The following is a 16,196-nucleotide window of genomic DNA, read 5'->3' on the forward strand; positions in this document are numbered from 1 at the left end:
ACCCACCTTTGGCCATCAGGGCTACATTCCACACTCCTGCTTCCCCCAAGTATCACATCAGTCATACACGTGAGCTTAAGCAGAACTTATTTCCATATTAGCTGTTTTCTTTTTGAAAAGCAAGAATAGAGAGTGAGAACATCGTGCCTCCGCTGACCCTGGGGAGGCAGAGGAAGCCTTTGGCAGTGTCTGGGCTGGCTTGGATCAGAGCAGCCCAGTGGTCCCCAGCTGACGGTGACAACAACGTCGTTGTGGTGCACAGCGATCTCTGCACCAACAGCTCTGTTAGATCTGTTTAAGTAGAATCAACTGAGGGGCGGCCGGGTGGTGCAGTGAATAAAGCACCAGCCCAGAGTCGGGAGGACCCGGGATCGGATCTGGCCTCAGACACTTAACACTTACTAGCCATGTGACCTTGGGCAAGTCACTTAACCCCAACTGCCCTCCAAAAGGCAAAATAAAATAAATAGAATTAGCTTTAAAGACCAGATTGTCACAAGAGCTGCCTTTGAGCATCCAAGAGGACTGTGCAGTTCAGTTCACGTTTGGGAGTTTTCCCGTAGGTTGGAGCAGGGTTTTGTACAGGATCACACATGTAGAGCTGGAAACAGACCTCAGAGGCCTTAGAAACACAGACTCCGAGAGTCACAGGGGAGTGTGGTGATCCTCCCACCTGACAAGCATGGCCCACGCCTGCTGCACAAGGCTGCCCCAGTGTGGGCCAGCTGTCTCCCCAACAAGTAGTGACTTCTCGGCGCCTTCTCCCTTTGTTCCTTGCTCCTTCTCTGGGGCCCAACAGAACGGGTCAAATCCTTCCCTCCTAATACTCATGCAGAGCTAAAATTGGCTTACCACCTGCTGGAGTATGCCCTCAAGAGCTAAGGACGGGTTTTATGTTTTTAAATAGTTTTGTTGTTTAGGCTATAAAAGTCATAGGACATGCTTTACCAAAAGCATTGCTGAAATTTAGGTAAATTATGTTCTCCTAGTTGAAAGATCCACCCTAGAATTTTCCCAGTTTTCAAATTCATTGGATTATTGGGTGCAGGCTCTGCTCTCTTTTTTGAACATCAGGATAATGTTTGCTCTTATCCTGTGACCACCGTTTTCCCTGTTCTGTCTTCTTTATCTTCAGTATCAGCCTCATTAGTCATTTTTGCTCTGTCATTTCCCATCTCAAAGCCCTATTCAGAGAAAACAGACACAGATTAGGAGTTGAGAAGCCCTGGCCAGGGAGTCTGATTCCCTCCTTTACAGATGAAGAAACTGAGGCCCAGAGAGGCAAATTGTCTTGCTTAGACTCCTGCAGCTAGTGTGTGAGGCAGGATGGAAGCCAGCTCTTTCTGACTCCCAAGTCCAGCGCTCTGGTGTTTAATGTTCAGTAGTTTGTTTTCCTGAAGGAAATGACCTTCATTTTCTGTTACAGGACCTCAGAATGGTTGGAATGATCCACCAGCTTTGAACAGAGTTCCCAAGAAGAAGAAGGTACTAGATGGAAGTAGTGATGTCCTTCCCTATGCCCCCTCCCCCCCAGGGCATGTATGTAGAAATCCCACAGAGCTGTCTCTCAGACCAGTGATGGTATGACTATTGTAAAGTGGAAATAAGCAAACTTTGCACTTTTTTAGAGGAAAAGTTGTCAAAGCCACCCATGCTTTCTGTTCCAAAAACATGCTTGTAGAGGGTCTGAAATGTCAGGGATGCGATTTTTAGGGATATTTAGGTCTTTAGGTTTCAGTGCTGAGCAAAGGCTGGACAGTTATGTATTAAACCCCTTAGAGACTAAGCAGTAAGATTGTAAGTGAGGTTATGACCATCTTTTAGCCAAGCAAGGAAACAGAATCAGATGAGAAACAGACCAGAGAGTCTTGGGACTGAAGGGGACATCCGATGCCATCCAGACCAGTCCGTAACCCAGAGGAATGCCCTCTACCACATGGGCAGCAGATGGTTGGTCATCTAGGCGTTGCTTCAAGAACCCCAGTGAGGGCTTCCTCGCCTCGGTAGCTCTAAATGTGAGGAAGATTGTGCTGGTGTCAGCCCTGAGTTTGCCCCTTTGCCACTCCCACGCGCTCTTGAGTTCTTCCTGTAGTAATCATAAAGCATTATTAAAGGTGAAGTGGCCTCTCCTGACCTCGCTGGCCTTCCTAGCCCTAGAATATGTAGAAGTGAATGAGTCTGAATTCATCGGCTCCCTAATAAACATCCCACACTTGGATTGTTTTTCATGTTTGCAGGTGCCCAGGGTTCTGGGTGTTAACAAGATACCAGGGAGACAATTGAGATAAGACTTAGATCCTCCTTGCAGAGCTGGCAGTCCGGTAGGGATAGCCTAACAGGATATGCCATCGGTGAGTCTGAGAGTGACAAGACAGTGTGTTGTAAGGGAAGGTCATTGCTGACCGTGGACATCCAGGAAGCCTTCTTGGAGAAGGTGGTAGTTGGTTTGGCCTGCTTAAGAAATGAAGAGGGGAGGGGCTCCGCATTCCTGATGGAAGGAGAAGTCGGTGTGAGCACAGCGAGTGTCCAGGGAGGCCAGTGACCATGTCAGCCTCACAAGGCATCTCTTGGTCTGTGTCAGAGGTGTATATGTGGACCCTGGAGATTGTCACCTGGCCCAGCCCCCTCATTCTGAGGGCATCGTGACATTCTTTTTAATCCTGTTGTGTTTGTGTTTTGATTTTTAAAAGATCCCAGAAAACTTCACGCCGCCTGTGCCCATCACCTCGCCAATCATGAACCCTCTGGGTGAGCCTCAGTCACAGATGCCGCAGCAGCAGCCCCAGCAGCCCTCTGGTCCAGCGCCGTTCTCAGGACCGGCCCCATTCCAACAGCCCCATCTCTCAGGGAGCCAGCCCCTCCTGCAGAACCCCTTCCACGGCATGCAGCAGCCCCTGCAGCCTGCCATCCCGCCGCCTTTCTCAAAGCCGAGCGTGGAGGGCGCCCCCGGAGCCCCCATCGGAAACACCATCCAGGTAATCAGAGGGGTCTGCGGCCCAGTGACGGCACGCCCCTGTTCTGAGCTAACTGCCCAGGATGTTTTCGGATGTGAGCCATGTAAGCCGTGGTGTAGGCCTCTGAGCGTGGACCATGTATGTAAGGACTGCAGAGATAAGAGTGTGTGCGTGCGTGTGTGTGTGTGTGTGTGTGTGTGTGTGTGCATGCATATGTGTGTGTGGGGGGGTGGTCCAGCTGGGACGTGCTGCCTCCTGCAGTCTGCACTGCTGCTTTCTGCCTGTTCAGAGCTGGCTGCCATCTTGGCTCGTCCCTCCGTCTCAGACTTTTGTACCAAAAAGAAAGGTGGATCATGAAGTAGAATAAGCAGAAGGCTGTGTTTGTGGTAGCATGGAGTATGGCCCCTGGGGGCAGCACAGGTGTTAGGGAGGCTCCCCAGAGGGTGCAGGGTGCCCACCGTTACTCAGCATTGTCGTATGTGCTTGGTGTGTCACGGTCGTATCAGACAGTGGGAGCTCAAGGAGCCTCTCACAGCAGTGGGGGAGGGGTTAACAGATTCTTCCAATGGGGACGAGCCAGCCTTTGCTGTTTTTCAAAGATCTTCGGATTTGGAAAATTACACCTGCAGATGTTAAATCTTGTCCTGTGTGCTACACAGCCCCAGATGCATCCCATCAATCCTGTTTCTGCCCACTCTGCCCCTGAGGGTTCAGGTCAGTTACAGAGAATTGTCAGACCAGAGATAGTCCAGAGGCCTGAGGCCTCGCCAAGGTCTGACGCCCACCCTTGGTGACCCAGATTGACTCGAGATGTGGGAGGGGCTCTGACTGCTTGTCCTCCAAGTGTGGTGCCGACGGCACGTGGATTCCTTTACATATTTAGCAAGAATCACGGCTCACGTGAGCCCTTTGGCCTCCCCATCTCTGGGAGGTGATGTCCCATCCCTTCTCACCCCGAGGGCCATGTTGTGTGAGACTTAGTCCTTGGTACTAGCCCAGGAAGCCATGATTTGGGGTGTGGGCCAGAGACATCAGTTAATTCTTTAAACGTTTCCAAGTCCTTGAATAAGCCTGTATTATCAGGGTTAGGCCAGGCTAGGAGGACGCCTCACTTAGAGCCGCCACACCAGAAGCCCAGACCAGTCTTGGTACCTGGAACGTGGCGCACTGATGTGGCAGGCCTCTAAAGCCCTGGCCTGTGCCTGAATGGGCCAGTATAAACCACAGCCCAAACACCGGTTCTTGGCACATCAAACCATTTCTAGGTTTGTTGCCTCTCCCCACCAGCCAGTACTGTGTCCACCATGGCGGAAGACGGGTGAGCCAGGAAGAGTGGTCAGTCTGCATTGTTCAGGTCTCCCTGACGAGCCGCGTGGACGCACCCGTGGAGAGGAGGTCGGCCTCTCCTCTCAAGTCACTGTGTGTCTTTCAGCACGTGCAGTCCTTGCCAACAGAGAAGATCACCAAGAAGCCCATTCCCGACGAGCACCTCATCCTCAAGACCACGTTTGAGGAGCTCATTCAGCGGTGCCTCGCCTCTGCCACGGACCCAGTAGGTGTTTTCCTTATGGTTTGTACATTAGAACCGTCCTGAATGCCTGTGCTCCTCTGAGAGCTTTGCCAAGCGACCTTCGAGATGTGCTTCTCAGAGCTCCCGTGCTCCCAACTGAAGGAGGCTCCCTTGGGTTAGGGGCCGCTCCCCCACCCTGGGCCGGGTCCCTGAGGCTCATCTTACTGTGTTTGTGCTCAGGCTGCACTTGGCTGCACTTGACTCTGTGACGTAGAGAATCTTACAGATTAAATGCAGGCTGACATTTGATGACACACATTCTTTTGGGGAGATTGAAAGGTGTTTCACTGGAATCCTCTAGTCCGCATCCGCAACATTAAACACATTTCCAACCACTTACACCAGGTTGCCCCAGAAGAGCCTCCATCCCAATTCCATCCTTGTCGTTTCCTGGGTGGGTCAGAGGTCAGATCCTGGTCTGATCATCAAAGATCAGGACAGAGGGATGTAGCCACCCCCACATCACTCCTCCCCTCTCCATTGCCACTGGGACAGGAGAGGGGCTGGAGACTATGAGCCTTGGCATTCGATGCCTCCATAGAGGCTTCTGGGACATAGCCATCACTCGTGCTGCCTTTCAGTCTGAAGGTGCCTCCTTACTGCCACGTTACCAGGAGAGCGATTCTGTTGGTCCTCAGAGTCACTCGGGGCCCTCCCTCCAGAGGGGCCCTGCTGGGCAGCCTCTTCCTCTGTCCCTGGGCCACCTGCTGAAGCCCTTTCTCCTCTGCTCCCCCTGGCGCTCACTCATCCCAGCTGTGGGAGGATTCATGCCCCTGCTCAGAGGCCGCGCCTTGATCGTTGATTGATTGATCCTCCTGCCCCATGAAGAAGGCTGTTGGGCCGCCCGCTTCCCCAGCCCCGTGGGGTGCGCTCGGTGGCCCCTCCCTCGGGTGCCAGAGCTCCGCCGACGCTGCCCAGACGTAGAGAGCAGAGCAGTGGCTCGGCTTGGCCAGGCTGCAGCTTTAGATTCTTTTCAGCCTGCTGACATTTTTTTTTTTCTTTTTAATTTTTAAAATTTTTTTTCTGATTTTCTTTTTTTTTTCTTTTTGTCTTTATTAACTTTTATAGTTTACAAGATTGATTTCCACAATTCCTTGAGTTTCACGTTTTCTCTCCCTCCCCCCACCCATTACGGCATACAATCAAGTATAGGATCTGCAAATACTTTCACATTAGACATTAGTCAGGTTATAAAGAAGGATTGTATCAGATGGAATGAACAATGGAAAAGAGGAAACAAACAAGAAAAAGAAAAATATCAGGTAGTTTGGTTCAATCTGGATTCAAACTCAATTCTTTCTCTGGATGTAAATTTCTCTCTCCATCATGAGTCTTTTGGGATTGACTTATATCACTGCATTGCTGAGAAGAGTCCAGTCTATCAAAGCTGGTCATCACATATACGTTGTGTCTGTAATTGTGTACAAATTTCTCCTGGTTCTGCTTTTCTCACTCAGCATCAGTTCGTATAAACCTCTCCAGGTAAACATGAAGTCTGTCTGCTCCTCCTTTCTTATAGCACAGTAGTATTCCATAACATGCATATACCACAACTTGTTCATTCATTCCCCAATTGATGGGTGCCCCCTTAATTTCCAATTCTTTGCTACCACAAAAAGAGCTGCTGTAAACATTTTTGTACATATGGGTCTTTTTCCTACTTTTATGATCTCTTTGGGACAGCTGCCATTTTTCTGTTGTCAACAAGTCACTTCTGAGATTTTTTTTGAACAGAATTGCTGTTTTCACCATTAGTACAATTTTTTTTTTGTCTTGTTTGTTTTGCTTTGTTTTTGGAGGGGGGCAGGCAAGGCAGTTGGGGTTAAGTGACTTGCCCAAGGTCACACAGCTAGTAAATGTGTCAAGTGTCTGAGGCTGGATTTGAACTCAGGTCCTGCTGACTCTAGGGCCGGTGCTCTATTCACTGTGCCACCTAGCCACCCCTAGTACAAGTTTTATTGTAACATAGTTCTACTCCCAGTTTTACTTCAGCACTTCCAAAAGATACCAGATGCACAATCTCTTTTCTGGACGATGTCACTGGCAGGCCTTGTGGCCCAGTCCGTTGTTTTCTTCTGTCTGGGGCATTACACAGCACCCTGATTCTCCCCTTCGCACACATGACACACAAACCTTCTCTGGTGTGCACGCTCACACCACCATCTGTTCAGCGGCTGCCCGGCCGATGGGCTTGGTTTCCAGTTCTTGCTTGTGCTTTGATGTTCCTGCCTCAGGGTCTAAGGCTTTGTGAGCTGGAGCTTTGATCCTCTGGCTGCTTAGCTCGGCCTTCTTGGTTCAGGAATGCCTGCTCACGTTCTCTGACTGCTCATCTCCTGGGATCGGCTCTGCCCAGCCCCAGGGGCCTCAGATCCTAGCTCTGGAGCCTGCACTCCATTCTTTGGGTGAAATCTCTCACCGTCGTCCCTTAACTCTGGTTTCCTCTTCCACAGCAAACGAAGAGGAAGTTAGACGATGCCAACAAGCGCCTGGAGTTTCTCTACGACAAGCTTAGAGAGCAGACCGTAAGTTTTTGGGGAGTGAGCAGAATCACGAGCAGCTTCTTGGCTGGCACACACGCAGCTCCCCAGACTTTACTCACTGCAGAGAGGGAAGGAGTCGTCCCGGTGTGCCTGTGTGGGCTTCACTAGAACGAGCCTTTCTGACCTAGCCTCGTCTGCTGAGTTGGTAGATCAGGGAAGTGCCGTGTACCTGCAGATGCTTGGGTCTCTAACCAAGCTGACAAACTGCCTGCTCTCCTTGGGGCGAGGGGGCCATGTCCAGGCCGTGAGGACAGGCGGGTGAAACTCCAGAGTTCTGCCTGCTGGGCGGGACAGGCTGAGAGAAGGCCTCCAGGCCAGCGCGGAGGGCTTCCTCGTCTGCACTCGGTCCTGTCCCTGCTCTGCACATTCCGATCCAATTACACGCACAGCCCACTTGTCAGATTTCTAGATGAAATGGATCTGACAGGGATAATTAGTTGGATGCCAGAAATGTTAGCAGGTTGGAATGATTAAATCTAAGGAAGTGAAATGGAACGAGGAAAAGTGTGGATATTTCCCTCCTGGTGCCATTGGTTTTTCTGACCCCAAGTGCTAGAGAGGGGAGGCTGTGAGGAGAAGGAGCCCCGGGCTTTGGGGGAGCAGCAGTGAGTGAGAGTCAGCAGAGTGAGGGGGGGCAGCTCTTGGCTCTGGGAATGCCAGGACGTCGCCCAGTGTGACAGAGGCAGAGCAGCAGCGTCCCCCAGACGCGGCCTTGGGCCACCTCTCGAGAACAGTGTTTAGAAAAGCCCCGGTAGGATGCAGGTAGAAAAGGGATCAGATTTATTCTGTTTGGTCCAATGATAAAAAATGGCCTCTGTTAGTAGAGATGAGGAGGAAGCAGCTTTTGTACCAGTCTGAGGGGGGCTTGCCTTTTAAAGCTGTCCAGAATGGAGCAGGTTTCCCTTCCATGGCATTGGAGCCACCAAGCAGAAGGCGAGCGACCTTGGAGATGCAGAAGCATCACTGGGAAGGGCCTTCCAAAGTCCTGGAGAGGGCCTGGTCACGCCTGGAGGGGAGGTGCCAGAACCCGTTTTCAGGACCGTGATGAAGAGGGCTCTTCAGACGCTGTAGTGGCCCCTCCAGACCCGACAAGTCTATGAGTGACACGTGTTGTGGCCTCGAGACAGAACCACCATGGGAGGGATGAAGAGAGGAGGGCTGGGGCTGTGCTGGAGAGAGGGAAGAGAGTCTTGTTTCAGCAGTCAGTGTGAACTCCCACACTCGTCCAGAGCTCTCTTGGTTTTAATTGGGGCTTGAAATAGGAGCAAGTGGAGAGGAAGTGAGGCTTTGCAGGCGTCCTTCTTATGGCTTTTAGGAGGCTTGTCACTCCATTTCTGGGCCAGTTGAGGTTCAGTGTCGCTAAGTGGCAGTGAGAGGTCTGTGTGTGTGAGACGCAGTCTCAGCTCGGCTTCCGTGGCCTGGTTCTTGCTTGTGCCCTCCCCAGGACTCTGTTCTCATGACGGGGAGGGGGAGAACGAGGACTTCTGGGTGTTGATGTTGAAGGACTTGGGGCGGTTTTGCTGATACTTTTTTCTGTTTTGATTCTTGTGTGCCAAAGTGAGACTTTGTGGATAGAGGGGCACCTGGCACATGGGCTCTGGGCCCTCCGTCTGTCCTAAGGATATGTGGGTCGGGGGGGACGCCACTTGGGGTGTATGGGAAGAGAAACATCTTTATTTTCATCCATAAATATGGGAGTTGTGGAAGAATTAAAGTTCCTGTAAGGGAAAACTTAGCATTTTGCTCTTATTAGCAAAATTTGACATTGCTTCCTTTATTAATTTGAACATTGAAACTACTTGACCACTTCAGTAAAATGAGTTTGGTGATAATTTGCTCAGGTCCATTTTAAAAACTTAAGAAATCCCAGGCTCACCCACTGTCTTGAGGACACACTTTGTTAAAGCTGTATTTTAGAGGATTTCAAGCCTGATTTTGGTTTCTAGATCTAGACTGTGGGAGGCTTTGGTGGAAAACCCCCCTGTCTGACCCGGCTCTGTGTGCTTGTTCCAGCTTTCCCCAACCATCCTCAATGGTCTACACAGCATCGCGAGGAGCATCGAAACACGCAACTATGGGGAGGGCCTGAACATCCACACGCACGTGGTAAGCAACAGCAACTTCAGCGAGACGTCAGCCTTCATGCCAGTGCTCAAGGTGGTGCTGACGCAGGCCAGCAAGCTGGGTGTCTGAGCATGGCCCTGACGGCCCCACGGCGGCCCTGCCTCCCGCCTCCTGCCCGCCGCACTCGCATGCTTCCAGGGCACTCGGCCAGAGCCCGTCTGCTCTTCTCACCTATCAGCTCGCTCAGGGCGGCCCCGGGACGGCCCCTGCTTCTCTTCAGTTTAATCTTTTACTGCCCATAATGATTCCTCTTCTCCGCAGATAGTAGAGTTCATGGGTTACACATAGTATGGGCTGCTAAAGTAAATATCGTACTAATGAAATGGTTTTTAATACCTTGATGTGCTGTTTTACAAAGAGCATTCAGTTACGCATCAAGCAGAGGGAAAACCAATTTTACTCCATATTCCCCTATGTCCTTGGTATCAACCAGATTTAAAAAGTATAATCTTATGTGTATCTAGTGTTTAGGGGTTTTTTTGTACCCCAGAATTTAGTTTAATCTCACTTTTGGAGAGGAAAATACATTATTTTGGATCAGAACAAATAGCCAAAATCCAGAAGATAATATATGGGTTTCAGTACATAGGAATTCATTAAAATATACTTATGTTAATACTTCAGAGATCTATGGTTTCATCTGTATGAGTGCTCTGTGTACTGGTATAGATTACAGCCTCTCCCTGCCTTGGTAAAGAGCTTGTTATGGACAAAACAAAACCAGCTGTCCATGGTCAGCCCTTCCATGCTAAGTCACTCTAAGCTTCACCAGGCTGGACCTGAAATGACTGACAGACGTTAAAATATGCCTTCAGGAAAACTGAGGTTTCTAGAGTTAAAAATCCATCTCATGGAGAGCTATTGAAATGCATCTCTGGACTTGGAGAATTCTTGGTCCCAAAATAAGTGTTGCTAATAAATTTTGTTCAGATTTTCAATCGAGGTTTTGTTTCATTTCTGTTGTATTTAATTTTTGTTTTAATTATCCCAGACTTGAATTCAGTTAATTTGATGAATCAGAACCAAAAGTTTGCTAGCTTACCTTCCGTTTAGAAGAAACTGGTAAAGCCAATGGTCTCAGCAGTCTTCTTTATTCCTTACCCAGAGTGAATGACTCATTTCCAAATCTAGTATTTTGGCCCTTCCAGAAAAAAACTCCCCTTGGCTGTTTGCTGCGCCCCTCTCCCCCCCCCCCCCATTATTTAAATACTTGACATTTCAGCCTTCTGTTTCCCTATGTCTGTGCCTAGATGAACATATCACCACTCCCCAGAGCTTGGTGGGACCATGAATTTCTACCAGGACCCAAGAGACCAAAATTAAGCAAGTATCATGACACCATAAAATCCCAGCCAGGTGGTGCAGTGGTCTGGACCTTGAGTCAGGGAGACGTGAGCTCAATTTTGACCTCAGCTGTTTAATAGCTGTATGACCCTGGCAGAAGTCACTTAACCTCAGTGGTTTCCTGATCTGTAGAATGGGAGATAGTAGCACCCACCTACCTCACAGGGTTGTTGTGAGGACCAAACAAGGTCATATTTGGGAAACACCCTGTAAATGCTAGCCGTTGTTACTACTTTATGACTGTGTGGCCCACGGAGAAACTCTGGGACTCAGTTTCCTCATTTGTAAAATGAGTATAGCAGCAGAGGTCTCTTCTGCTTCTAGATCTAAAATCCTAAATGTAACTGCCCTGGTTTAGCTGAATATATAAGGTTTTCCAGAAGTCTTAGTGCTGTTTTACACTTAAATGGTTTAATTTAATAATTAAGTTTAAAATGAAGACTTTTGGGACATCCTGTACATTACTATTTGAGGGTACAAAACCATGCAGTCCACTGTCAGACCTTCTATTAGTAAGTCCTACCAGAAACTTAAACCGACTTTTCATTTGGAAAAACTCATTTTTAAAAAATCAAAACTCCTTTGTAAAAATGTCTAATATTCTAAACCTGTTCGTGTCTACCCAATGACATGCATTAGTTGATAGATGAATTTTTACCAACTGTGGAAAATTATTCCACTTTCAGAAATACCTTTTTTTTGGGGGGGGGGTGAAGGGGCTGGTTATTTAATCTCTGTATCTTTATTGCTCATGGCCCCTCAGCGAATGGAGGCAAGGTAAGCTGACTGCAGAAACATCTGTGCTAAATTATGGAGATAATTGGAGTACAGGATTTATGGGAAGAGACTATTTTTCCTTAGCAGAAAAAAAAAAAAACTCAAAAGGAAAACATTGTTTTCTGAAAGATAGGATAGAAATTTAGCTCTACTTTGTAAATGATTAAAATGTTCATGATAGGGGCAGTGAGTGAAGTGCAGGCCCCGGAGTCGTGAGGACCTGAGTTCGGTTCCGGCCTCAGACACTTAACACACACAAAAACAACTAGCCATGTAACAACCCCAATTGCCTGCCAAAAGGTAAAAAAAAAAAGTTCATGATAAACATCCTTTTAAATCTCTGATGGTGGCTTATGCCTGTTTATTCACTACACTTTGGATAAAGATTTCAAACCAGATTCATTACCACTCTTAGAGGAGCTCAAACTTAAGAGTTTTATGCTTGTGCATAAAACCTTAGACAGAGAAATCCCCGAGGACTACGAGTCTGCCAAGTTCCCACCACAGCAGACTAATCTTGGCCGGTAGGATAAGGTACCTACGCTAACAGGCCCAACTCTTGAGATCACCTAATGGCTAGTAAAGGCAGTAGCCATCACTGCTTCCCCACCTGGGCACAGACCTTAGAAAATAAAACTCCAGCCACTGTGTCGGCAATCCAAAGACACAAACCACAGTTCCTGCCCTCAAGGGCCTTGTATTCCGAAAAGCTCATGGTATTATTTGCGAAGGTAAGCATTTATGATGCACCTACTGTATGCACTGGGAATAGAAAGGCCAAAAAACAAAAACTGCAACAAAAAAACAGGCTCACTATATATATTTTTTGCTTTTTGGAGGGGGGAGGGCAGGGCAATTGGGGTTAAGTGACTTGCCCAAGGTCACACAGCTAGTAAGTGTTTAGTGTCTGAGGCTGGATTTGAACTCGGGTCCTCCTGACTCCTGGACCAGTGTTCTATTCACTGTGCCACCTAGCCACCCCACAATGTTTTAAAAGTTGCGTGTAGAAGATTATAGGTCGTGCTAACCAGAGACCCTCTCTACCTCCTCCCCCTCTCCCAAGCTCTTTCTCATACAAACTTGAACAGTTTTGCAAGGTTTAGGTGTTGGACTTGGGAACAAAGATGGCTCCCTTCTCCTTAAGGAATCCAAATATAGTCGAGACTTCATTATACATGGAAATAAGTGTAGAGTGCATAACTACCCTCAGCAAAAGACCTTTCACCACCTTTGGTTTCTGCCTCTCCCAGGAGTGATGCTAAAATTTTAGAAAGCTCTTATCTTTCCAAGTGTGTGCAAACTCATTGCAAATTGAGTTCCAAAATAGCCATACAAGGTAATTCTACTTGCTCCTATGACTCCCCATCATTTGATGAGTGACTTTACAGGATTGTGAGGAAAATAATTTGGAGATGCTAGAGCATGATATAAATTAGATCATGATTAGCAGTAAATGGGTAAAGACTGGCTTCTTCCCTAAGACCTGAAGTGAGGATAGATGAAAGATTAGCTCAGCCTTCCTGAATGAATGCATGCATGCATGCTCTCCATGCCTCTCAATATTATAACATCTTTGCTGTCTAGATCTCTCTGATCACCCAGGGCTCCTGAACTCTATTCTGCCAGCCCTCGCCCCTCCGTACACACCCATCGTCAGGGTGGTCTCATGTATGTTTTATCTTTCCCACTTTCCATAGCACTGGAGTGGCCATCAGAACAGTTTTAGACCTCACTTTACCACTACCTAGCTGGCTTCAAGTCACGTCAATGAGGGGGTCGGAGAAGATTTCTAAGATTCTGTGATGTTTGTGTGATCGTGAGGCAACCTATGAATCTCAAGGCTGATCAAAGGATCAGTCCCTTGTGTTTTAGATTTATGGTTTTATTTCTCTTTATTAGTCAAGTGTAGGTGATTTCATCCATGTAAGACCCTTCAATCCATCCCTCTGATACTTATAGTTACTGTGGCTGAAAAATTCACCTTCAAAATGAGCCAGATCAGACCTCGCATAGTCTTGGCAATGGGCCCACACTCCAAGCCTTTGTAGCTGGACAGAACCTGACCAGGGCAGCATGACGAGGCCCTTGGGGACCTTTAGTGGAGGGTCTAAGGAACAGCATTTACTTCAAGCACAGCATTCGCACAGTAGGCCTGTGAGATAAACAGGGGTAGTGTTTTCTCAATTTCATAGCTCATTTGCTCAAGGTTACATAACTAAGGAGTGTCAGACTTTGGACTCATCCCAGATCTTTTAATTCCAAGGAGAATATACGACCCTGGGTTCTGAAGACTTTGGTTTGTGGGAGAGACTTCAGGTAGCTTGGGGTGATGGGAAGAATTTGAGACTGGTAAACCTCCAAAGGCCTCATTTTCCTCATCTGTAAAAGGGTAACCTACTAAACGCTCTCTTAGGCCCCTTCTAGCATTGAAATTATGAGCCTGTGAAGGGCTCTTCCTAGCAAAGGAGCGTACCCAATGTGAGTATTTGACAAATGACCCCAAACTGCAAAGTTCTAAGTCCGATTCCTGTTAAACATGTAATAGCTAGCACTTATATGGCAGTTTAAAGTTTGCAAAGCTCTAGACTTGACCATTGTGGGGTTCCCATTGGAAATTGTTATAGCTGGAGATTCTACCCCCATTCCTAGCATTGATCTGGGAATAACCCTTCTGCCACAGCAGATGCTTTCTGATCTGCTCGTGACCTATCCCCAGAAAGTAACTTGTATCATTACAGTAATAGATTGTAAGCTCTCTGAGGGTAGGAACTGTCGTTTCGTTTTCCTATCCCTGTCAATTGATGCTAATCAAATTCCAGAGATAACCTTGGCAGCTTCTTACAGTGTTCAGGAAATTGGCTGCCTACTCCCAGAAAATTTTAAGTGTTTCTGACTTGGTTTTAAGTATGCCCAGATGGCTCAGTCTAACAAAAGAGCTCATCTCTGCTCACAGCTTTCTATCTCACTGAGTTGAATTAATAATTGATTTTATTGTAGGCTGACTCCCTGAAGCAGTGATGTTTCTTTCATCCGCAGTCAGTGGCATCTCCCCAATTTTCCCACGTACTTTTTATTGTGTTATAAGCGTTGTTCATTCGTTTCAGTCATGCCCGACTCTCCGTGATCCCATTTGGGTTTTCTTGGCCAAAGATACTAGAGTGGTCTGCCATTTCCTTCTCCAGCTTATTTTACAGATGAGGAGACTGAGGCAAACAGGGTTAAGTGACTTACCCAGGGTCACACAGCTAATAAGTGCCTGAGACTGTATTTGAACTCAGGAAGATGAGTCTACCTGACTTTTATTACAAAGCTGTTTTATAAATTACTATATATTACTAAATTACTTATTGCTAGTCACAAAAGTGATTAAATGTTTGACCACTGATTGACCCACTTAATGAACCTCGAAATTCCTGTGTACCCAACAACTGGCTTGGTCACCTGCGTTTAGGCAAGTAATGCAAAGTGAAACAATCATCAATTTTAGCAAACTTCAATGACTCACGTATGCAAGCTTAGCATCTTTCCCAACCATAATTCTTGTGGTCGATGAGGCGAGGGGAGGGTGGGTACTTTCCAGATCCCCCATTGATCAGGTACTCCTAACATTTCCCTTCTATCCAGACCCTCTAAATCTGCCCAGCAACAACGATCAGATGTGAGGGAAAAGACCCAGCTACCTGAGTTCTCGAGTGGAGTATGCATCCCACTGCATGCCCAAGCAACAACTGACACTGATGGCTGGGGAAACCACATGCTTATTGCCTTGAGTAATGAACAGCCTGGTTCACAGTCCCTTTGGGCACATGTGTTCCTTCTTGGTGACTCACCCACAGTCTCACGGTTACTAACAAAGATTATGCAGAAGCATCCATCAAAGACTATCAGGGATTACGGATGAGTTGGTCCAACCACATAGCAAGAGCGAGGGGCTACCACTGTGGTTTTTTCCATTGGTATACCCTGGTTTTATCTAGAGAGCTCAGACCCTATGTGGGAGATTAGGGAAAAAGCAAGGACAAAATCTGCCCAGGACACAATGAAAAAGTGCGGACAGGTTGGGGTCTGCGTCACTGAAGGGGGCACCTACATCCATGAGATCCCTGAAGAGACCACCATTCCATGAAGCAGTACTTTGTGTAGCAACAATAATAATAAATAAATAACATTTAATAATAAATAATACTGATGAATAAAATAATAAAGAAATAGCAGTAATACATGGATTTTATAGTGTTTTAAGGGTTGCAAAGCATTTTACACACACTGTCTCATCTGGTCCTCCTAACAACCCCAGGAGATACGAGGCCATTATTATCTCCCTTTTACAGATGAGGAGACTAATGCTGAGAGGTTAAGGAAATGTCGGAGATGGACTTGAACTCGGGTCTTCCTGACTCTGAGACCAGCATTCTCTCTACTGGAGGCTGAGTACATGTCACATCCCTATGTGTATGACTATTTCCCAAGTATAGAGAGGCAACACATGATTAATAAATATACATTCATTTAAAAACATTAACTGAATTCATAATAGCTCATGAAATTCTCCAAACAGAAGCCCTTGTCTCAGCTAACTAAACCTCCTATCTTCCTCAGCCTCTAGCATGAGTGCCTGGTTTTTGTTGAATTTTATCGATTTGCATTTCTATTTTCATAATTCTGAAGAATGGCATTCTAGTATTCCTTATAGCAACCAATCGGCAAACATTTTTGGAGATTACTGGGGAGACTACCTATCTACCTACCTATCTATCTATCTGTCTATCTAATCTAATCTATCATCTGTCTGTCTGTCCGCCTATCCATCTGTCCATCTGTCCATCTATCTATCTATCTAATCTATCTATCTATCTATCTATCTATCTATCTATCTATCTATCTATC

At 47.1% G+C, this 16,196-nt stretch overlaps 2 protein-coding genes across 10 annotated transcripts in view; one reads left to right on the forward strand and one right to left on the reverse strand.

The window, feature by feature from the left end:
- SEC31A (SEC31 homolog A, COPII coat complex component) overlaps positions 1-10,126 on the forward strand; it is a 63,651-nt gene extending 53,525 nt beyond the window's left edge. For all 9 annotated transcript variants that reach the window (XM_069092381.1, XM_069092389.1, XM_069092399.1 and 6 more), the window contains 5 exons: positions 1,427-1,485; positions 2,691-2,975; positions 4,387-4,506; positions 6,975-7,046; positions 9,078-10,126. In XM_069092381.1, coding sequence (XP_068948482.1) covers positions 1,427-1,485; positions 2,691-2,975; positions 4,387-4,506; positions 6,975-7,046; positions 9,078-9,257 — 716 coding nt within the window. In that variant the 3' untranslated portion in view covers positions 9,258-10,126. The remainder of the gene's footprint in view (positions 1-1,426; positions 1,486-2,690; positions 2,976-4,386; positions 4,507-6,974; positions 7,047-9,077) is intronic.
- COPS4 (COP9 signalosome subunit 4) overlaps positions 1-16,196 on the reverse strand; it is a 314,835-nt gene that overhangs the window by 213,760 nt on the left and 84,879 nt on the right. The window lies entirely within an intron of this gene.

The sequence above is a fragment of the Petaurus breviceps genome, unplaced genomic scaffold (genome assembly GCF_028583685.1).
Source record: "Petaurus breviceps papuanus isolate PSGF00001 unplaced genomic scaffold, PetGlider_PUasm1.0 126, whole genome shotgun sequence".
Classification (NCBI taxonomy): domain Eukaryota; kingdom Metazoa; phylum Chordata; class Mammalia; order Diprotodontia; family Petauridae; genus Petaurus; species Petaurus breviceps.